General features: G+C 39.7%; 1 protein-coding gene across 5 annotated transcripts in view; it reads right to left on the bottom strand.

Annotated features, from left to right (window-relative positions):
• The window catches only part of LOC124277870 (tyrosine-protein phosphatase non-receptor type 18-like), an 86,739-nt gene that overhangs the window by 27,303 nt on the left and 34,279 nt on the right, over positions 1–25,157 (bottom strand). For 4 of the 5 annotated variants that reach the window (XM_046713590.1, XM_046713586.1, XM_046713591.1 and 1 more), the window contains exons 3-11: positions 24,458–24,534; positions 23,583–23,717; positions 13,566–13,634; positions 12,977–13,182; positions 11,059–11,125; positions 10,424–10,501; positions 9,091–9,156; positions 8,571–8,621; positions 5,097–5,127 (exon numbers count right to left, since the gene is read on the bottom strand). In XM_046713590.1, coding sequence (XP_046569546.1) covers positions 5,097–5,127; positions 8,571–8,621; positions 9,091–9,156; positions 10,424–10,501; positions 11,059–11,125; positions 12,977–13,182; positions 13,566–13,634; positions 23,583–23,717; positions 24,458–24,534 — 780 coding nt within the window. Of the gene's footprint in view, positions 1–5,096; positions 5,128–7,160; positions 7,183–8,570; positions 8,622–9,090; positions 9,157–10,423; positions 10,502–11,058; positions 11,126–12,976; positions 13,183–13,565; positions 13,635–23,582; positions 23,718–24,457; positions 24,535–25,157 lie in introns of all 5 variants that reach the window. The other variant, XM_046713587.1, reaches the window with a different exon arrangement.

The raw sequence follows: 25,157 nt of genomic DNA, 5'->3' as shown, positions 1-25,157 counted from the left end.
AATGTCGGCCTTGTTTAAAACAGGTATTATTGTGAGCATGTTTCAAACACACTGAGTGAGTGAGTTTTAGTTATATGCCACTTTTAGCAATATTCCAGCAATATCACGGTGGGGGACAGCATAAATGGGCTTCACACATTGTACCCTTGTGGGGAATCAAACCTGGGTCTTCAGTGTGTCGAGCAAACACTTTAACCACTCAGCTACCCCAGCCCTCCCCCCACCCCCACACACACCCCACACACACACAACCACACACACACTCTCTGTCTGAAGTTCCTTTACACATAATAATACCTGGTTTGGAAAACATAACAGCGGTATACCTCGAAATATAGCTAGAACAGAAAAGTAACTTAAGTTTGGGAATTACACTTTCTCAGTACAGAATGGAAAAATGTCCATGTTAGATCTCCCTGGCCAATAGGTTGATACAGAAAGTTCTGGCTGCAGTAAAACAATACGACATGCAACCCAGCTGCCTTACCTTTTGTTGTTTGTTGTTTAACTACACTCAGACATATTCAGCACACAAACCAGTGACTGATATCATGAGCAACAATCCATGCTATTGGGGTACAATGACACGCCATTAATCACACCTGACTTAACTTATTACCCTACTACTCATGATCACCAGATCTGGGCAGCAAGGGGACACAACTCTGCACCTTACAGGTTACACAACACCAAATGTTTTCCCATAGACTTCTATAGTAACCTTATATATTTTTTTAAATTATCCAGGCTATCAACAGCCATTCCATGTACACATGGGTACAGTCAGGCCTTTAAACTACAATAAAACACAATTTCTGGCCAAATTATCTGGCTCATTTTCCGAGCACAGGGAAGCGGAACACATCAACCCAAGTTCCGCACCAAATGTCACCTACTGGAAAATATCTGTACACACAATAAGCATAAGTCATGGAGATAAAATTGAGAGCACTAAATACTTAAAATTGTGGTCAGTTTTAATTACTGGTTGGATGTGCTTTTAAAAAGCATAAACAGCTTACACTATTTCATCCAATCACAGCTGTCAGATGTCTCTGTCTCTTCAGTTGTTTACATACGGTGCTTGCTCAAGGAGCATGTGATTCTGATTTAGTGTAGTGCAGGCCTACCAAAGAAAACTTTCCCACTGTGCAGAAAAACGCAGATAAGCCCACATTAATCGTGGAAATAGCAACCGAAACATAATCCCTCGCTACTGAAACAGTAAATCCGGCAACGAAAAACTATGAAACTGCAACATTTTTATATCAGCGAACTTTGACCTCTACTGCACATGCGCATTACGATCCATGCTTCTTTCCAATTTCCGAGCAACCGTGAATCGCCTCGCGTAGAACAAAATATTAAATATGTCGAAATAATTGCTGTTAGTCATTTCATACACGAATGGAAAGTATATTAAACAAGAGGGCACACAAATATCATGATGATAAATGCCAAATAACACAACAGAAATACTTAAAAAGGGAATGTAACTTTTGTCCAAGCTGGAAAATGTCAACATGCGGTCGAGACTTCCTCTTCCATGTGCACTTGGGCAAAATCGAAGTTGCAGGCTCTTCGTTTTTTTATGTAGTTTTAGCGATTTAAAGTTGCCGTTTTTACTGTTTCAGTAGCGACGTATTATGTTTATGTTGCTATTTCCACGATTAATGTGGGCTCTTCTGCGTTTTTCTTCACAGTGGGAAAGTTTTCTTTGGTAGGCCTGTAGTGGAACCTAGAGCACAGGGCTTTCACTTCCCCATACTGCCTCAAGCAGACTGTATGATCAGTGTGACTCCTGATACTACTCTACTGTGATGTAACAAGCAACATAACATGCCTGTATCAGGTGTTCGCAGCAGAAGAGCATCAAATTCTCCTAAAGCTGTGACCTATATTCTATTTGCAAATGACAAATGATTATGTTTTATATAAACTATAGCCATGCTAGCGGTGACCTGTTTTATACCATATACACACTACAGATGCGAAGAACGCTTCATACAGACTATATTGTATTTTCAAATGGCGGCTGTGCATTATGTTTTATATAAACTATAGCCATGCTAGCGGTGACCTGTTTTATACCATATACACACTACAGATGATAACGCTTCATGACTATATTGTATTTTCAAATGGCAGCTGTGTATCATGTTTTATATGAACTTAGCTTCATGCAGACTATATACAAACTACAGATGCGAAGAACACTTCATACAGACTATATTGTATTTTCAAATGGCGGCTGTGTATTATGTTTTATATAAACTATAGCCATGCTAGCGGTGACCTGTTTTATACCATATACACACTACAGATGTGACCAACGCTTCATACAGACTATATTGTATTTTCAAATGGCGGCTGTGTTTCATGTTTTATATAAACTATAGCCATGCTAGCGGTGACCTGTTTTATACCATATACACACTACAGATGTGACCAACGCTTCATACAGACTATATTGTATTTTCAAATGGCGGCTGTGCATTATGTTTTATATAAACTATAGCCATGCTAGCGGTGACCTGTTTTATACCATATACACACTACAGATGTGACCAACGCTTCATGCAGACTATATACAAACTACAGATGCGAAGAACACTTCATACAGACTATATTGTATTTTCAAATGGCGGCTGTGTATTATGTTTTATATAAACTATAGCCATGCTAGCGGTGACCTGTTTTATACCATATACACACTACAGATGTGACCAACGCTTCATACAGACTATATTGTATTTTCAAATGGCGGCTGTGTTTCATGTTTTATATAAACTATAGCCATGCTAGCGGTGACCTGTTTTATACCATATACACACTACAGATGTGACCAGCGCTTCATACAGACTATATTGTATTTTCAAATGGCTGTGTATTATGTTTTATATAAACTATAGCCATGCTAGCGGTGACCTGTTTTATACCATATACACACTACAGATGTGACCAACGCTTCATACAGACTATATTGTATTTTCAAATGGCGGCTGTGTATTATGTTTTATATAAACTATAGCCATGCTAGCGGTGACCTGTTTTATACCATATACACACTACAGATGTGACCAACGCTTCATACAGACTATATTGTATTTTCAAATGGCGGCTGTGTATTATGTTTTATATAAACTATAGCCATGCTAGCGGTGACCTGTTTTATACCATATACACACTACAGATGTGACCAACGCTTCATACAGACTATAGCAGTGAGCTTTGTTTCATATTTGCACTAGAGCTGCGACTTGTTTCATAAAGACTACCGCAGCGACTACTGCACTACCTGTGTTTCAGGTTGTTTAAAATATGTTGACTAAAGGGGTGAAAATATCTGACTATAGCCTGCACTGAGCCCTAAGCATGACCTATTCTCCAGTCCAACACTCAAGGTCATCCTTGGCTTCTATCTCCCCATCTTGTAGTCATCATGTCTGATTGTCAGATGATGTGTGTCCGATAATCCTGTTGAGATCAAGTCTGTTCGACTGATTGTCAAGATGTGTGTCCAAAAATCCTGTTGAGATCACGTCTGTTTCGACTGATTGTCAAGATGTGTGTCCAACAATCCTGTTGAGATCAAGTCTGTTCAACTGATTGTCAGATGATGTGTCCAACAATCCTGTTGAGATCACGTCTGTTCAACTGATTGTCAAGATGTGTGTCCAAAATCCTGTTGAGATCACGTCTGTTCGACTGATTGTAAAGATGTGTGTCCAACAATCCTGTTGAGATCACGTCTGTTCGACTGATTGTAAAGATGTGTGTCCAACAATCCTGTTGAGATCACGTCTGTTCGACTGATTTTAAAGATGTGTGTCCAACAATCCTGAATTGTCAGACAAATCCCCTCACGACAAATGTTGTATCTGTCTCTTCAACAGGCTACTGTGATATGTTTTATGAAGAGTTCTGGCCACGTGGCTCCAGCCCTAATCTAAGTCCAGTCCAGGTATTTAACGCTGGGAGGATGGGAGGAAGCCTTACAGCTAAAATCCAGCAGCTCCGTCACTTGTCATTTTCCACACTTCTTGACAGATACCAACAATTATATCACCAAGTATCGTGAAGTGTATTCAAAATTTAGTGATCCTTAATTTCTTTTGAGCAGTATATTACCCAACAGGACCCATCACCTATATTATTTCTTTTCCAAGTATAATATATTAAACAGCAAGTACAGTTTAGCCCCACTTTTAGCAATATTCAAGCAATATCACCGCAGGGGATACCAGAAATGGGCTTCACACATTGTACCCATGTGGGGAATCGAACCTGGGCCTTTGAGTGAGAAGCCAAAGCTTTAACCTCACATATTGTACACATAAAGACTTTCTGCACCTTGATGTAATATTTAACTCTTAACAAAGAGATTTATACAAAGTCACAAGTGCGAAGCTAAGCTATATGTGCAATGATATATATGTGCCTCAAGCCCATCTCATGCTATACCATAATCAACACACAACAACACAAGATGTATGAAAGCCAGTCTATAAAATTGTCAATAAACAAGACAGAATAAAGAATGATGATACTTTTTATGGATATACATGCTTGTGTTTGTAGCTGATGGCCAGTGAGGCTAAATAATCTCTCTACTGAGTGGATGTCAATGACGTTTAAGTTGCTGGGATTACCACATTTATTTCATATAACGAGGTTACTAATAACTACTCTGAGAGAGTGAGTGAGTTGGGTTTTATGCTGCGTTTAGCAAAATTCCAGCAATATTGGACACCTGAAATGGGCTTTACACAAAACATACCATTGCCTTGACCGTGCACTAGTGCGTGGATATGTGCGCTATATAAATATCCAATAATAAAAAAAACATTGTATCCAAGTGGGGAAATTGAACCCAGGTCTTGAGCGTGACGAGTAAACGCTTTAACCACTAGGCTACCCCACTGTCCCGAAAACTATAGTTTAAGTTAATAGATATGACCAAATATGTTTGTTTTTTTACTTTGTGAGTAGGATGTATGTAAATAGTATAAAATACCCCAGTATCAAGATCTGAGCAGTCTATCATGATGAGACCATGTTTTGTGATGAGAAAGACAATAATGTGCGATACTTACTTGCCAGCTCTCCTGTAGTGTTATAGTAAATCTGATGCAGAAATACAGTGGTTAGTCAGCACCGTGAATCATTGAGTATATACTGTACACGCATCAGTACTGATCTCTCTGCTTCAGACTTGGCAATAAATCAGCTATGCAAATAGTGAGTGTGTATTGCTGCTTTTAGCAATATTCCAACAAAGAAATCCTTGAAGATCCAGGTTAGAATTGGCCTTCAGCAAACCATGCTTGTCGTAAGAGGCGACTAATGGGACTGGGTGGTCAGGCTCGCTGCCTTGGTTGACAACGTGTCATCGTATCCCAATTGCAAAGATTGATGCTCATGCTGTTGATCACTGGATTGATTATATACAGACCGCAGCCATATAGCTGGAATATTGCCGAGTGCAGCGTTAAACAACAAACCAACAATATTAGGGACACTAGGAATGGGCACTACACATTGTACCCATATGGGGAATTGAAACGGCACGACGCTTTAACCACCAGGTTACCCCTACCCCGCTGTACGAATAGTGTCGGTAAACAATTAATTCTGGGGCAGACAATCCAGTGATTGATATCATGAACAATGATCGATATTGAGTGAGTGAGTGAGTTTAGTTTTACGCCGCACCCAGCAATATTCCATTCCTATATGGTGGCGGTCCGTAAATAATCGAGTCTGGACCAGACAATCCAGTGATCAACAGCATGAGCATCGATCTGAGCAATTGGAACCGATGACATGTGTCAACCAAGTCAGTGAGCCTGACCACCTGATCCCGTTAGTCGCCTCTTATGACAAGCAAGGGTTACTGAAGATCAATATTCTAGCCCGGACCTTCATGGGTTCATTGAACCAGTCCCGACTCTTGTTAACATAGCAATGACTTGTCCTTCAACTCAACCAGTAAACAAGTCTGAAGAGAAGAGATCATCTGAGGTGGTGTTTTAGTAAATATAGCACATCGCACAATATTTGAAATAGTTCTGAGATATTTTCCACCAATCATATTGAGGCATTGGGAAAAGCAGGTGAAACAGGCTTTTTAAAAGGACACAGGATAATGTACTCAAAAATTAATTTCAAGTCTAGAAATTTTCTGTTTCTGAGACTGATGTGGGTCTGGATCATCAATCCTGAATTGATGAAAAGACTTTTCAGAACTAAACAACGAGCTCCCAGCTCTATTTCTGATACCTGCCACCATCATCAGTGTCAGCAGAAGTCTGAGTGTGTTTACAGTTACTCATCTCTACCTGTATCACAGACAACAACTCATGTTGTACAGAATAGATGCAAGGCGGCTAGCGTTACTCTCAGAACTTGTTCAAATGTATTAACCAAAAATCAGTAAAACATATTCACAAACACGTTTCAGATCTGTTAATAAACATGGTACACAGATGCTTAAATAGTGTTCAGTCTGACATAGAAAAGTTTGTTGCAGTTAAAATAAGAGCCTAGATTTTCTGAGCTCTGTTAGCCCTAAGATAGTCGGAAGTTAATGTTAATATATGGCACTTACGACTCTCTCAGCGCTAAGAGAGCTTCGAAAATCTAGGCCCTGGTCTCTAAATTAAGCCAGGTCCCTAACTTAAGCACTTAAGCAAGATCTCTAAGGAGGTTCCATATTTTCTTTTTCAGGGGATGCAGCATTTGGGAAAAAAATAACAGCTGATCTCTGTGGTCCGATGTTTTTTGGCATGGAAATATTTGAAGTCATCATTGAGCTTCCTGTGCTCGTGATTGCAGTGACTTTATTTTGACATGTAACACTCAAACTGCAACAAATATTAAATACAGTACTGTCTGTAAAACACTTCCTTGGTGTTCCCCAGGCTGTTACACAGTTAAAAGCCTTGAGAATACTCAACATACCAAACAATGATGAGTGAGTGAGTGAGTAGACTTTTATACTGCCATTAACCAACACAAAGCAAGGTCAAGGGCACCAAGAAGGGTCATTACAGTCTGTAACAAGCTTGGAACTCCTCAGAATGAACACTATTTAATGACGAGTTAAAAGCAGACACTGTATTATATTTCAAGATAGATTGATCATAAGTCCCGCATACTAGGTAGCCGTTTTGGTATTTTCTGAAAAATCAAGTTCATGAAAATAATAACACTTAAAGTAAAATATGTTCATATTAAACATGTTTGTATTGAACTGACAGATATAAGGATTTGTTTGGGGTCCAAGGCACATGCTGTATATTTCATGCATATAACAAACTACAGTCAAAAAAGTAAAATTAGTAGTCCTTTTCAGTTCATTTTAACTGTAGTTTACTGTACATTACTACAAACAAGATGCATATTAGGAGTGACCTTGGACCAACAGATTTTAACCTTTGAACAATATTTCATATATATGTTATATAGGGTGTGGCGATACCTTTTTCCATGTGTATATATGTCATATATTGAGGTGGTATGAAAGCCCAGCATGTCACCACCTAACACATTTACTACTGTGGTGTAACCATGTACACTGGCGGTGGACACAAGGATAATCCTTCAGGATCAGTCATGGATTTGAACCACAGCCAGTGAGTGAGTGAGTGAGTTTAGTTTTACGCCACTTTTAGCAATATTCCAGCAATATCACAGCGGGGGAACACCAGACTTGGGCTTCACACATTGTACCCATGAAAGGAAACGAACCCGGGTGTTCTGCGTGACGAGCGAATGCTTTAACCACTGGGCTACCCCACCACCCCCACAGCCATGGGGTCCTTCCACTAAAGTCAAAGTGAACGTGTGACACAATATGTTTTTAGTCAGTGCCATAGAACATTCCCCCAACATGAAGAGCCAAACGATGCTGTTGACACTGACAACACAGTTTTTCAGGTAACAAGGCATGTCCTCTTACTTGAATTTAATTTGTGGGCAAAAACCATGAATTTTCAAATATCACGTCTGTTCCAACTTCCCGCACCAAAGAATATCAAATGGTCAGCAGTTGTTCAAGTTACCCTCTGTCTCAAGGATTATCATGAGTGAGGTGAGGTGAAATTGGGTTTAACGTCGTGCTTGAGAACATTTTGCTCATATGACGACGTGCATGCGCGTGTATGTGTATGTGCGGCTGCTTTTACTAGCCCAGACTGAAGCTGGTTTTATAGTGCTAGCCCACTGAGATACCATGTTGCAGTGAAGCATGAATACCCCACTCAGACACATTATACTGACTCCGAGCCGACCAGTCCTTATTGTACCCATTAATGCCAAGCGCCAGGCAGGGACCAACAAGTACCATATTTTAACGTCTTTTGGTATGACGCGGTCGGGGATCGAACCCGCGACCTTCCGCTCTCCGGGCGGACGCTCTAACCACTACACCATGGAGGCGGTCCTATCATGAGTGAGTGAGTTGGGTTCTACAATGCTTTAACCACCAGGCTACCCTGTCACCCCAGAATAATGAGATAATGGACACAGTTCTGTTTACTTCTTGAACCTTTGAACACTCAGCTTACCTCCTCATCTTTTACTGGTGCTAGTAAGTCTGCATTGTAGTAATCATGCTCCTGAAACAGGAATGGATCAGAGTGATGACAAACAGTCAACCAACTTAGAGTGAGTGAGTGAGTTTAGTTTTATGCCGCTTTTAGCAACGGCGGGGGACACCAGAAATGGGTTTCACACATTGCACCCATGTGGGTAATCGAATCCAGGACTTCGGCGTTAGAGTGAGTGAGGGCGTGACGAGTGAACGCTTCAACCATAAGGCTACCCCACCGCCCGAACCAAGTCAGATGCTACATACAATACAGCCAATATGGACTCTGTTTATTGTATCGTCACGATATGGCTGCGATATTGCCGATGTGACGTTAAATATTAACTCACTCACTGTTTATTGTAACACCACACTCAGCAATGTCCCATCTGTATGACAGTTGCCAGAAAAATATACAATATAGACCAGACAATGCAGTGACCGATAGTGTGAGTCACACCTTCAGGGTATGAGTGAGTAAACCTCTGTATACCTACCTGGTAGAGGTTGATCCAGTCCTCACACAGGCTCTGTACAACCAGGTGAGCAAACTCATACTGGTCCTGCAGCAGGGAGACAGAGAGAATGAGGAAATACAGGGGAAATACTGGGGAAATATTGGGGAAATACGGGGGAAATACTGGGGAAATATTGGGGAAATATGGGGGAAATACTTGGGAAATATCGAGGAAATATGGGGTAAATACTGGGGAAATATTGGGTAAATACGGGGTAATATTGGGGAAATATGGGGTAAATACTGGGTAAATATTGGGGGAATACAGGGGAAATATTGGGGGAATACAGGAAAATACAGGGGAAATACGTGTGAAATATTGGGGAAATACGGGGTAAATACCGGGGAAATATGGGGTAAATACTGGGGAAATATGGGGTAAATACTGGAGAAATACAGGGGAAATACATGGTAAATACAGGGGAAATACTGGGGATATATATACTGGGGAAATGCAAGGAAAATACAAGATAATACAGGGGATATACAGGGGAAATACAGTCTTGAACATAAACACATAAATGTTATTCAGACCTAGCCCAGCAAGCCTTTACCAGATAGAACTATGCCACAGAGTACAACAGTGTTGTGTTAACAGCCAGTTAGATATCACATACTGACATCACAGTGTTTCAATGACATCATCATGAATAACATCAGCTGAATGATATGCTGAATGACATCACTCAGAATGACATCACACTGTCACATTGTAGGAATGACATCACTCAGAATGGCATCACTCAGAAAGACGTCACGTTTGCATGACATGACTCAGAATGACATCACAATGTTTGAATGACATCATAATGTTTGAATGACATTACTCAAAATGACATGTTTGAATGACATAATGTTTGAATGACATTACTCAGAATGACATCATGATGTTTGAATGACATGTCAATGTTTGAATGACATGACTCAGAATGACATAATGATGTTTGAATGACATCACTCAGAATGACATCACAATGTTTGAATGACATTACTCAAAATGACATAACAATGTTTGAACAACATCACTCAGAATGACATCACGATGTTTCAATGACATAATGTTTGAATGACATTACTCAGAATGACATCACAATGTTTGAATGACATTACTCAGAATGACATCACAATGTTTGAATGACATCACTCAGAATGACATCACGATGTTTAATTGACATGACAATGTTTGAATGACATTACTCAGAATGACATCACAATGTTTGAATGACAGCACTCAGAATGACATCAGTCTGTCCGAGGAGAGAATGACATCAGAGGAGTGATCGATATACCCACCAGTCTGCTGCCTAACTTACCGGAGTCTGCACCATAGACTGGCGCTGCTGGCGAATGTTGCTGATAACTTCATACAGGCTAAAACCATGGGATACTTTCTGAAAACATCAAGATAATGCTCAATGTTATCACAGTCATATATCCTTTCACGCCAACACTCTACAACGGGTGAGTAAATGCAAGGTGGGGGGTGGAAACCCCGATGATAGTTCTGCTCAAAATTGTTTCACTGTCCTGTGCCATTAGACAGTTAGTGATTGCACCAAACCAGTGACAGACCCACAGTAAACAATTTGAATTGGCCTGACATTTACAGTACAGAAATGGCTGTCAAGCAGAAGTAAGTGAGTGAGTGAGTGAGTTTAGTTGTACGCCGGACTCAGCAATATTCCAGCTATATGACGGCGTTCTGTAAATAATCTAGTCTGGACCAGACAATCCAGTGATCAACAGCATGAGCATCGATCTGCGCAACTGGGAAACGATGACATGTGTCAACCAAGTCAGCGAACCTGACCACCCGATCCCGTTAGTCGCATCTTCCGACAAGCATGGGTTACTGAAGATCAATATTCTAACCCGGATCTTCACGGGTTCAAGCAGAAGTATTAGTGATAATGCCATAGTTTAGTTCTTATTCCTGAAGAATGCTCACATTTTGATCCAACAAGGTCCAGGCATAGTCCACTGCACATATAGTCCCTGTCCGGCCACAGCCAGCACTGAAATACAGCAGATCAAAGATACACTGTGTAATTGTGGATAATATGCAAATCAACTCTAGTTTCATTGTCCTCTTATGAGTCTCCCGTTTTGCTGGAAGTTTAACATGAAATAATCAGCCATGTACACGATACACTTTCAGTTGTCAAGAAACCAGTTATTATGGACTGTTCCTAGGTCTAGCAAGTTTCACCTCCTACATGAGTCAATGCCACAACAGTGTATGAGTGTATCACAGTGTATGACAATGGGTATGTCACCTGCAGTGTATGTATGACAATGGCTATGTACCTGCAGTGTATGACAATGGGTATGTTACCTGCAGTGTATGACAATGGCTATATACCTGCAGTGTATGACAATGGCTATGTACCTGCAGTGTATGACAATGGGTATGTTACCTGCAGTGTATGACAATTGGTATGTACCTGCAGTGTATGACAATGGCTATATACCTGCAGTGTATGACAATGGCTATATACCTGCAGTGTATGACAATGGGTATGTTACCTGCAGTGTATGACAATGGGTATGTAACTTGCAGTGTATGACAATGGGTATGTTACCTGCAGTGTATGACAATGGCTATATACCTGCAGTGAATGACAATGGCTATGTACCCGCAGTGTATGACAATGGCTATGTACCTGCAGTGTATGACAATGGATATGTACCTGCCATGTATGACAATGGTCAATGTACATACAATGTATGACAATGGCTATATACATACAATGTATGACAATGGCTATATACCTGCCATGTATGACAATGGCTATGTACCTGCAGTGTATGACAATGGTTATGTACCTGCAGTGTATGACAATGGCTATGTACCTGCAGTGTATGACAATGACAATGTACATACAATGTATGACAATGGCTATATACCTGCAGTGTACGACAATGGCTATATACCTGCCATGTATGACAATGGCTATGTACCTGCAGTGTATGACAATGGCTATGTACCTGCAGTGTATGACAATGACAATGTACATACAATGTATGACAATGGCTATATACCTGCAGTGTACGACAATGGGTATGTTACCTGCAGTGTATGACAATTGGTATGTACCTGCAGTGTATGACAATGGCTATATACCTGCAGTGTATGACAATGGCTATATACCTGCAGTGTATGACAATGGGTATGTTACCTGCAGTGTATGACAATGGCTATGTTACTTGCAGTGTATGACAATGGGTATGTTACCTGCAGTGTATGACAATGGCTATATACCTGCAGTGTATGACAATGGCTATATACCCGCAGTGTATGACAATGGCTATGTACCTGCAATGTATGACAATGGCTATGTACCTGCAGTGTATGACAATGGTCAATGTACATACAATGTATGACAATGGCTATATACCTGCAGTGTACAACAATGGCTATATACCTGCCATGTATGACAATGGCTATGTACCTGCAGTGTATGACAATGGCTATGTACCTGCAGTGTATGACAATGGTTATGACAGTTATGTACCAGCAGTGTATGACAATGACAATGTACATACAATGTATGACAATGGCTATATACCTGCAGTGTACGACAATGGCTATATACCTGCCATGTATGACAATGGCTATGTACCTGCAGTGTATGACAATGGCTATGTACCTGCAATGTATGACAATGACAATGTACATACAATGTATGACAATGGCTATATACCTGCAGTGTACGACAATGGCTATATACCTGCCATGTATGACAATGGCTATGTACCTGCAGTGTATGACAATGGCTATGTACCTGCAGTGTATGACAATGACAATGTACATACAATGTATGACAATGGCTATATACCTGCAGTGTACGACAATGGCTATGTACCTGCAGTGTATAACTATGGGTATCTCCAACAAACGCCTCGCTTCCCTCATCTTGCACACCATCTTGTAGACCTCACGGCTGTGGTGTGGCACTCCGTGGTCCGGCCATCCTGTGTAGTGGAACTGTTTCACGACATGCTTCTCACTGCCATGGCTCACACGCAGGATACGCTCCACAAAGTCAGGAAACAGTTCCTTCTCAGACTCCTGAAATCCAGGCATTTCAAATGGCTGCTTATCTCTATATATCCACATGACAACCTTATTATTACTGGTGGTAAGTAAAACTAATTGAGTTTGATGCCTGGCAATGTAATGGCTGAAGTGACAAAGGTACAATATGATTCAAAACCCTGGCTCACGACCGAACAGAAGTACTCCTGAGTGCCATGTTGAGTCCATCAACCCATGTACGGATCAAACGAAAGTTGAATGCCCACAGAACACTGCTGCCATCAAGCTATATCTAGCCTGTTTCAAGGCAGTCAGGATCATATCATCATCATCAGACATTTCAAATGCTCATTCGTATCATCATCATCATCATTATCATCATCAGTAAATGTAGCTTATATGATGAAGATACCAACCAGAGTGACTTCTAGTTGCCCAAACATCTTGGCCTCGCTTTCCAAAGGCCAGTAGCGCTCACATTTTGGCTGCAAACAGATGTGTACAAAACATCAGAGGTCATTCAATACAACATCTCATCACTTGAACAATAATCAGAATATAACAAAGCCAGTTGGACCACTGAAGGTCAAGTAAGCAGCCTGAAACAAACATGGCCTTAAATCTTGAAAGCCATTTCTCAATCAAGCACCTGCTTTCATACTCTCCTCCACAGGCATCCCTGGATGTGGAGCATGAGCCAAGCATTTCAAAAACATAATCTGACTGACTGACTGAGTTTAGTTTTACGCCGCTTTTAGCAATATTCCAGCAATATCACGGCGGGGGACACCAGAAATGGGCTTAACACATTGTGCCCATGTGGGGAATCGAACCCGGATCCTCGGCGTGACAAGCCAACGCTTTAACCACTAGGCTACCCCACCGCCCAAAACATAATCTGAATACTAATGAGGAGAGATGAATGTTGTTTCATACAATATCTTCATGACAACCCAATGGTCAATAGTATGAACCACATCACAACCCTGTGATGAGGACTTGAATATTACAAAATCAAGGGCTTATCTCGTCCTGCTCAGGGGTCCCCATCAATGTCAGTAAACGTAGCTAAAGACAGAACTAAGGCAAAGACCTGCAGTTCACTGATAACAGGGCCAATAAAGAGGATGAACGGATCTAGGGCACTGAACACAATGTTATATCTGAAATTGATAACTCTGATAAACATTCATGACATGAACTAATTTACATCTTTATCAATTTGCCTGTTAGGAGCACTTGAAGGTGCTGCTGATCTATCTGTAGCAGCTGGTGACTGGGATCTCAGCTCACAACACAAGTTTAGCTGTCTGTGTAAATACGTTGAATGTATACTAATATCATCGCCATGCCTACAACTTTATTGAGGGCAGTGGGGTAGCCTAGTGGTTAAAACATTCGCTTGTCACGCTGAAGACCCAGGTTCGATTCCCCACATACGTTAAATGTATGTTGTATCAGCGGTATGGTGGCTTACAGTATAAGGGAGGTAACTCTATCTGTCTTCGAACAAGTGATGGCCACCAGTGAGGATATATCTACAAAGACCTGTTGCACATAGGAAAGAAGTTCACATATCCTGCCTGACGTAACATATTGCCATCTACAGCGAGGCACCAAATTGCCAACACACAAAGTCAGAGTGACATATACGCTTGTCTGAGGGGTACACATGTATGTATCTTGACTACCAACTGCCACACCTCCGATTTTGTGGGGGTAGCCTAGAGGTTAAAGCATTCGCTCGTCACACCGAAGACCCGGGTTCAATTCCCCACATGGATACAATGTGTGAAGCCCATTTCTGGTGTCCCCCGATGTGATATTGCTGGAATATTGCTAAAAGCGGTGCAAAACCATACACACTTACTCACTCACTCCGATTTTGTGGAAGCTGTGAGTGGATTAGCTGACTGCGACTGTGCGTGATTTGGTGCCTCATCGGAGCGTGCGGATTCAAATCCTGGATGAAACTCAACCACCACTAAACTACTAAAGTCAGAGGTACAGATAAGCTGCGTATCTGCGTAAATTACGCAAATATTTATGTGAAAACTCAATTCCTATTAAGTCTATTGCGTACAAGTACGCTTGAATTTTTGTAAATACTCAATAAATGTGATCTTACACGCGTACACACAAAAATGTCAAATCTTAATATGCGTACCGGTTGATAGATACTATAACTGAGGTATACTGAGAGGTTCTATTTCAGGATATGAACTTGACAACTTGCAGTTTTTCTTATCGCTTCTCATATTACAGATCAAATATCAATAAAAAACACTCAAATTTAAACTTTATTATATTTTTAAATTATTGGAAAATGGCAAAATACCCAATTGAGTTTGAGTGAGATGAGTACAATGTATTTGGTTACTCAAAGGAAAATTAGGATACCCAATTGAGATGAACACAAGCGAGTACATAACTCAATGACCCAAAAAGTTATCTGTAGCTCTGTAACGTACTAAAATCTGTACTTTCCTAAGAAAGTATAATCTCAGGGAAAACATATGTTCCATCATAGTCACTGCCGACATATCTCACGGTTATTAGGAAATTGTGTCTTCTGCAGGAAATGAAATTATGTGTGATGCATCCCTTCTTTCCTGTCTGTTCTGTCAAGATACAAACAAGTCAAAAGTGTTGACCATGCCTAAACACACAATGCCAATTTGAAAGCGGTCAAATGTAACATATGTTATATTTGGGATTACACTTTCTTCGTAAATTTCAAGTATAACATATGTTACAAGCCTGCACACAATTGGTTGTTTGTTGAGAACTGTGATAGAGAAGTACAGGCAGTTTGAGGGCAGTTTGAGGGCAGTTGACAGCAGATCGGGAGACTAGAGCATAAAGTCCATTCTCATGATGGGCAGTGGGGTAGCCTAGTGGTTAAAGTGTACACTCATCACGCTGAAAACCTAGGTTCGATCCTCCAGATTGGAACAATGTGTGAAGTCCATTTCTGGTGTCCCTTGCCATGATATTGCTGGAATTTTGCTAAAAGTGACGTAAAGCCAAACTCATCCACTCTCTTTCTCACTCATTCTGATGAGCAGTTAATGTTAGACAAACTTGAAATAATAGCTATAAATGTGACTGAAGGAGAGTACCCAGCGGGCACACAACGTTGAATCAACGTTGAATTTTGGTTGTTTGGTTGATCAACCTTTCATAAACGTTGATTCAACGTTTATCATGCGACCAAAGAAAGTTAGTCGAGATTCGTTTAGTTGTCAACGTTGTTTCAACGTAAGGAACCAACAAAATGTCAACTAATTGTTTCCTTGGCAAATTTGATACATAATTCATATTGGTAATAGGTATCCAACTTAGCAACTATCATTTCGGAACATTATTTTCATAAAAGATCAAGATCGAGCTAGTGACAGATATAATCTTATATATTATTTGATTGTGCATCGATCAACGGACGGAAATATTACGTAAATCGCAGTTTTAGGTATAAAGTCATCAGTTATCCAAATTGCATTACATTTGATATTTTCCCACAAAACTGTGAAAATTGTATAATTCCCGACAATTTGCTTTCAAACACAAGCCAGATGTTGACCTTTCGATCGCCACTTTGGTGAAGTCCAACGCAATATCGTTCTATTTTCACCATCTTCACGGCATGCTGGTGTTTATTTGGTAAGTATGTCCTTCATGTATAATGAAAACGTAGGAATGCCGTTTAAATCTAGCAGTAGCAAGAAACTCCGAATTAGGGCTCATGTTTTATCTCACAAGGTTACCGGTATGTCACAGTACATGTTTATCAAAATTTAGTGGAAGCCCGTGTTTTCGATGAACTTGTTTTGTTATTTTTCAATATATTTGCATGCATATATTTGGCATTTTATTATATAATCGAATAAGATTTCCTTTCGTACCCATCACCTGATTTGAATTTTGCAAATATACATTTTCAAATAATCAATGAAGTACATCAATATAAGGAACCGTTCATAATTAAATTAAACACCCCCTGGGTGGGGGTGTTGATTGTAAGGGTTGGAGGGTGGGGTGGGGTGTCACCCATTTTGTTCAGGGGAGCTAAGGGGTCAGCATTTTTGTACACACGCACTATGTTTAGAAATTATGGGAAGGGGAGAGGGCGGCATAGATAATGTACATGACATGCAGGGTGGGCCGTCTCTTATTCTGTACATACTCATACACTTTGGGGTAATTCACATTGTTCATAAAATCAACATCACCCCAAAGCCATACATTATGAACGGTCCCTAAGGGCAGCTATACAAAATCGGATAGAATTAATCAACATTTTATATTGCATCCCATTATTATGAACATTTGTTCGTTTGAATAGATCTATCAGTAAATGATGCATTGAGCACGCCCTGAACCCTGTCAACATATGTATATTATTGGGGGGAAGGGGTGGTGGAGAATGGCGTAAGGAAATGCAACGAAAAACTTCACTAATGATTCTTTGATGGGACAATTAACAAAACTGCACCCACAGACTTTCATTCTTACACTTGTTTGGAAGGGATATGATAATTCATGTCTCTTAAAGGTTAAAATCTTACATACAAAAGAAGTAATTTTAATGTAAGGAACATTTAATTATGAAATAAGATTATTTTAATGGAATTTGCAGAAATCTCATCTTCGAAGACTGGGTGGAAGCAATTTTGTGGATCACATAAAAGGAGCAAGGCTAAGGTAACACGTTTTTAACATTTCACTTGTTTCCAGTATATCCACCACAAAGTTTAAGAGAAAGATGATAATGCTCTTTTATTACCACCTGTTTTGAATATTTGTGATAATGTTTGGTCTTTTTGGGTGATAATAGTTGGTCTTTATTTTCATTTATATATTAAGGTTGATCATTTAAGAGAAAAAATGACAATGATTTCTCCCGGATATGTTTAGTTTAATGAGCACTCCCTTGCTTGGCGCCATATTGTTTTTCGCCGTAAACAGCTGGATGCAAGATAGCAGGCGAGAGGACAGAAGTCATACATTTATAGATATATAGAGATGTTTATTGCTGGGAAACACACTCTTCAGGTATTTGGTCAGCTGTAGAATTTGAATATGATGTTTTTTATTATTGTCAAAGGGTAGGTTTTTCATTATTTGCAATCTAATATGTGTGCAGTGAAACATACTGAGATTTGGAAGAGTCCATTATTTAGAGTACAGGTATTGTTAGATATCAGCATTTTATGTACAAGTTCCCTTGTTAAGATCATCTATCGAGTATATTATAGAGAAGGTGTATATTTGTAGTGTTTTAAATCAGTTATTTTTCAGTGTATGACCTACATTTCAATATGTTTTGGCCACCTGTCACCCCTTTGGTCAAATAGAGTAGGACTTCCATTTCTTGGAATTGAGAGTCAGAGATGCACTGTTTCCAAGAATTTGCGTGTGCCAGTGATGTTTGTTTACGAGTACATTTAAGTCTTTTTGAGTGTAGATTGGAGTTGTAAGAGATGTTATTCAATGTCTTATTATTCATGGTATGATAGATTATTTCTGGCAATGTAGAGTTTAATCTCATTATTTTATTGTTCATGATTCAGAGAAGCATAGTTATTACGTCGCAGATAATACGCACACATAATTCATTATATGAGAGATTTCCAAGCGTTCCTATAAGAGATTAAGTGTAAACATTTATGAATTATAAAAAAGTTATTTATCTGAGTTTTATGAGTGTACAAATGACAAAGAGAGAGAGAGAGTAGATAATAGAGAATATATTGCATACTTATGAGAGCTCATTATTGTTTTCAGAACGCCATGATCCATACTTCCTTGTGTTTGGGAACAAATGGTGTTGGGAGACCTCCCACAATAGACTTGTTCTTTGACCTGTGAACCACCACCCATTTTGTTTTCTTATCATTTGATGTAAAATGGCTTTTGTTACAATTTATGACTCCTGGTAGCAAAATTGCTACATCAGCTCAACTCCTATTAATTTGAAATAATCATTTCGAGAATCTCTAAAAAGAAACTAAATCTGACAGAATAACAACAATCTTCCATTGTTTTGCAGGACAATGTCAAACAATTTGATGTCAAGAATGAATGTTGATGGGCAAAGCGGCAAGTTTTCTTTTAAGAATACAAGGTTGTATTCAATCATCTCTGGTAAGTTAATTACCAAGTGCAGCATTTTCATCATGACCATAGCAAATAATATATGACAGTAAAGCATCGTCTAATTCATCCTACCGGTAATTCATAGTCTAATTAAATAATCAACTTGCAATTGAGGATTTTCTTTGAAAATGTTTAAGAAAACTTCCATTCCTTAGGTTGAAAATATAAATTGTTTACACTTTTCGTCATATTTTGTATTGATGCTGTTCATATGTTCACATGCCAAGTTACAGCAGTGAAATGAACCTTTCAAGTGATTGATTAAACAAATACTTGAATCATTTAAGACAATATATCTTCCATATAACTTATTCATGTATTTAAATATAAAATTTCAGAATGTGTCCTATCTCAAGGCAATGAGATGGGAATGCATCGAAGCAAATTTCAAGAAAGAGTTAGGAACGTTTCTGAAGTATCCACCTGACCGCCAGGCGAGGAGTGGCAGAAAGAAGAGGAGCTGATAATTGTGTTTTGGGAGTTGTAATTGTGTTGAAAAATCTGAACTGTGGTATTGAAATTGGTGGCGTAAATGTCACTTTGATGCTATATGCAGATGATATTGTGTTATTAGCACAACAGAGATCACCTACAGACTATGTCATGTGTGATGTTTTACATTATGCATTAAACCACGCGTTTTCTGTGTGCGTGTGTTTTCATAAAGATTTCATGAAAAGTGACTTGTTTTATGTGCTGTCTTCAGGTATAGTTCCTGGTCATCTTGGATCCCTTTCATGGTGAAAGTAATTGCATTGTGTTTATTCAGGTGTCTGTCTAAGAGCTGAAATTCAGACAAAATGTCTTCTCGGGACAATTTTCACCTTTTCAAGGTAACAATACAACAGTAAATAGTTTTTCTTAATTTGGAATACTCTTTTCTTCTTACTGGAATTATAACGTCCAACTGACATAAAACTTAAATGAACATTATATTGAATGTGGAATTTTAACCAAGTATTTTATCAGGTAAATATTTTTACTGCAATTTTCTGTTTGAACACTGTTTATTGCAGGTAGCTTTTGGGTATTTTAGCTGGATGCAGGAGTTTGGTGCTACTTTATTGTAGTTTAAAGATGAAATGCGAGAGTCTATTTACAGGAAAGCGTAATACCTCCCAGACACAACCACGGAACAACCCATTTTCAACGTTAATAATATGTCAGACTTCAACATTGATTCCACGCCGGATATCTACGTCAAAAACTTTCATATACAACCTATTTTCAATCTATTTTCAGCGTTGAGGATCAACCTATTCTCAACGTTGATAATCGGTCAAACTTCAACGTTGATTCCACGTCGGATATCTACGTCAAAAAAACTTTCATATACAACCTATTTTCAATCTATTTTCAACGTTGAGGATCAACCTTTTTTCAACCTTGATAATCGGTCAAACTTCAACGTTGATTCCACGTCGGATATCTACGTCAAAAAAACTTTCATATACAACCTATTTTCAATCTATTTTCAACGTTGAGGATCAACCTATTCTCAACGTTGAAACAACGTTGATGTGCCTGCTGGGTATTTAATGGAAATATAGACTTCATAAATTGTATACTGGGACTCTCTATTATCGCGGGCTCTCTGTTATTGTGGCACGCGAAAACTTCAGGAAAGCAGAAACACCACGCCCCGCATCGGCTGTTTACATATGCAAATTACGTAAATATATTCATCGCTCTTGAAAAAGTCATTAATTCATTTGGAATGTCATGTCTAATTGTAGAAATAGTAAAGCATTCATCTTTTCAGTAAGTTCTAGAACATTTTGAAACTAGTATGACCCCTACTGCCATTACATCTAGCATGAATCAAAACTTACTTCGTCAAGAGTAATCCTGCGACAACTTTAAGGTCATTTGCATATTTTCCGTGCTAAAAATATAACAGGTAGTGACGTATTATGCAACTTCACTCTACACACGGCAGCAGCTTGTATGATACGTTTTAAGGCGGAAAGACAATATCTTGTAATGTTATTGTTACCTTGTATCCAAATGAATAGAAGTTTCAGATGTTTGGGTTAAAAACATGATGATATTATTAATGTGAATGAAATTTCTAAATATTTTTTAATGATCAAACTATTTAGATTCGTTACTTGTCTTAGTAAACATTTCACAGTGTCATCTGCTTGTACCGCGTGCCATAGTAAGAAAATAGCAATACCGCAATAATAGAGAGTTGCTTCAATTTCCGGGTCAAACGAGACAATTGGAATTGCCACAATGGTATTAAACGAGTTGCGGCTATGTGTCACATTATTTGTGACAGAAATGAAGATTAAACATCAGTCAACTGAAAATATATATAAAATGCTAAATGTCAGTAGCTGTTCATAATCTCGATGGCGACAACATTAACTACCGCGATAATAGAGGGTCCCATGATACATTCATATGGAAATGAACTATTGGCATGACTTGCAACTGCTCTAACAACTGTGCCACCCCATCACCCCTTTGGTGCCTAGAACAAGGGTGAAGAGAGGGGGCTGTCTATGCACATATTTTCAAACTGTGTCATGTACTACTGGAAGTGAATACTGGGTTAATGACTTGAGATATCATGTCTATGGACCAGCTACTTCATTTCGAGGGCGTGAGTAAACACAATATGATTGTGAATTCTTTGAATAATGCGGACCAAAGTTGTAATTATCGGTAACTGCCAGTTGTCTGTGGTCTGAGTTTGCCGCAATTAGGACCCCAGCGCAGGGTCTCGAGGGACATTTACTTCCATCTGCTCACGTGTTCTATGGAAATTTTTGGATTTTCCAGCAGGACAACGATCCAAAACATCGTTCAAAGCATTCACAGGCCTGGTTTCGGACCCAAAATATGACATTATTAGATTGGCCAAGCTATAGCCCTGACCTAAATCCAATAGAAAATGTTTGGGGACTTATGAAGGAAAGTGTCAATAAGAAAAATCTGACAAATATTGCTGAAATAAAAGAAGAGGTGGTCCGATATTGGGACAGCATGGACCACGACTTTCTAACTTCTTTGATCAGTAGTATGCCCCGCCACATTGAAGCCTGCATTGCTGCCCATGGTGACTTGACAAAATACTAACTGTTCACCTGATTTGAATCTGGAGTTATGTTCTGCTAATATTCACATTTAATATGTGAGTAATGAGTGAAAAAATAAAAAGATTTACAATCTTTAACTTCTCAATAATTTCTGGTTGTACTGTATATGTTGAGAACAGCCCTCCCTGGTTAATGATGCTTATTCCCTGAATATCTAGCTAAGCACTAGAAACATTCATTGTCTTATTAATAACACTTGACATCTATCATGACTGTATGCCAAGTCCTCTAGATGCTTCTTAAACAATGATCACAATCCAGCACTTATCAATTATAGTAACTGATATTCATATAGTAATTTTACAAACAATTACTACTTAGTACCTCCTTTTGACTGAAACCTCCTCATATTACAGCCGAGATGGAATAAAGAGACTTCCTGTCACATACCAAACAGGATATACAAATACATACTACTCAAAACAAGTTACGGGTCACAACTTTTAATGGCCATAACTACAAATATAAATAACAGTGAAAGGTAGCGATCATATAACAACTCGAGCCAGCATTTCATGATAACAACAACAGACGTTGGAAGAAGGCTTGGGGTATTGCCAGCCATTCTGGAATGAGATATTGGGCCAGTTCTGCACAGTTGTTTGGAGGGGCGTGGTTGTTACGACGCCGACGTCCTAACTCGTGCCAAGCATGTTCAATAGGGGCTAAATCCTCTGAATATGCCGGTCATTCCATGTGCTGAACATTGTTCTGTCTAAGTAAGTCCGTCACGACACGGCCACGGTGTGGTCGGGCATTGTCATCTTGGAATATGGATCCAACACCGATACGTTGTAAACATGGCAAAACAAGGGGCCTGATAATCTCCCGTAGATAGCGATTTACTGTCGGGTTACCATTAATGACAAAGGGCAGATAACTATGGGGGACATCTATATACATATAGAAAGGGGAGATAACTATAGGGGACACCTATATACATAGAAAGGGGTGATTTGACACTCATCTCCACGCCTTTATCCAGACATTTGATTATCTGGACACTGACAACACCGGGAACAATTATCTGGATAAACCAGGTGTCACTTTACACAAACATACGTCTTCATCAACGATGCTGATGTCTGAATCAGAGAGGTATTCTTACTGATATATATGATTGTAGGAGGTATCCTGAGCAAGAGGTGAGTAACACTGTACACCTACCCTCCCTGATTCCTCTTCACGACACACCATGAAGACGATCTCCACCTTGTACTCCCACAGCATACGCCAGAAGTCGTTGACGGTGTGAGGTAGTGGGCCCTGGGAGGCGATGTAGCCATTCTTCCCATATACATCCTGTACAAGACAATACAAAGGCATCAGATTTACTGTCATCATACTGGTGGACCTATGTTCATGTCTGTCGGATATTCTCATGTAATGTTTGGTTTTGGAGTGAGTGAGTGAGTGAGTTTAGTTTTACGCCACTTTAAGCAATATTCCAGCAATATCACGGCGGGGGACACCAGAAATGGGCTTCACACATTGTACCCATGTGGGGAATCGAACCCGGGTCTTCCGAATGACGAGAGGACACTTTAACCACTAGGCTACCCCACCGCTCCTTGGTGGATATGGTAGATAAGATAGTCATGGTGCCATGACTATTATTTGTATAAGTGTTGATAATGGAGAGTACAGTACTGATAGTCAATGGAGATGTCACAATGACCTACATGTCATGTGGTCAATGGTGATGCCACAATGACCTACATGTAATGTGGTCAATGGTGATGTCACAATGCCCTACATGTAATGTGGTCAATGGTGATGCCACGATGCCCTACATGTAATGTGGTCAATGGTGATGCCACAATGACCTACATGTAATGTGGTCAATGGTGATATCACAATCCCCCTGTAATGTGGTCAATGGTGATGTCACAATGCCCTACATGTCATATGGTAAATGGTGATGTCACAATGCCTTAGATGTAATATGGTCAAAGGTGATGTCACAATGACCTACATGTCACATGGTCAATGGTGATGCCACAATGCCCTATATGTTACGTGGTCAATGGTGTTGGCCCTACCTGTATGAAGCTGGCATTGATGTAGTCAGATCCATCTACTCCATCTTGTTTGGACAGAACAACACGGCGGTAGTCGACTGAAAACATAAATCATTTGTCAAGTGTGGGTGGACTGATGTATGAACTGACTGACTGAAAAAGGTCGGAGGTAACCTCTGCTTCAGCCAATATTTCAGCAACATCATGACCTGACTGGAATGGAAGAAACCCAATGTGATACAGGTAACAGGCGCAGTGAACATATTCACCAAGAAACTGACAGACCAAGCATCATATTCAATTTGAATATGGGATTTCAAATTACAATCAGCACATCATGGCACTGCTTGGGGACACTGTTACTCATTCTGAACTGTGGTGATGCTCAACACACCTCAGTTCTCAGATATACTGGTCAGTGGCTGCACAAGCTCCCTAGATCCTCAAAACTCAATGACTCCATACCATCACTGGCTCCACATACCCAGAACCATCACTGCCTTCCCATCTGAACCATCACTGGCTCCACATGCCCAGAACCATCACTGCCTTCCCATATGAACCATCACTGGCTCCACATACACAGAACCATCACTGCCTTCCCATCTAAACCATCACTGGCTCCACATCCCCAGAACCATCACTGCCTTCCAATCTGAACCATCACTGGCTCCACATCCCAAGAACCATCACTGTCTTCCAATCTGAACCATCACTGGCT

This window comes from Haliotis rubra, unplaced genomic scaffold, assembly GCF_003918875.1.
Source record: "Haliotis rubra isolate DU_JTF1 unplaced genomic scaffold, ASM391887v1 Scf229, whole genome shotgun sequence".
NCBI lineage: Eukaryota > Metazoa > Mollusca > Gastropoda > Lepetellida > Haliotidae > Haliotis > Haliotis rubra.
The sequence above is the reverse complement of the archived record's forward strand: the minus strand, read 5'-3'. Positions and strand labels throughout refer to the sequence as shown.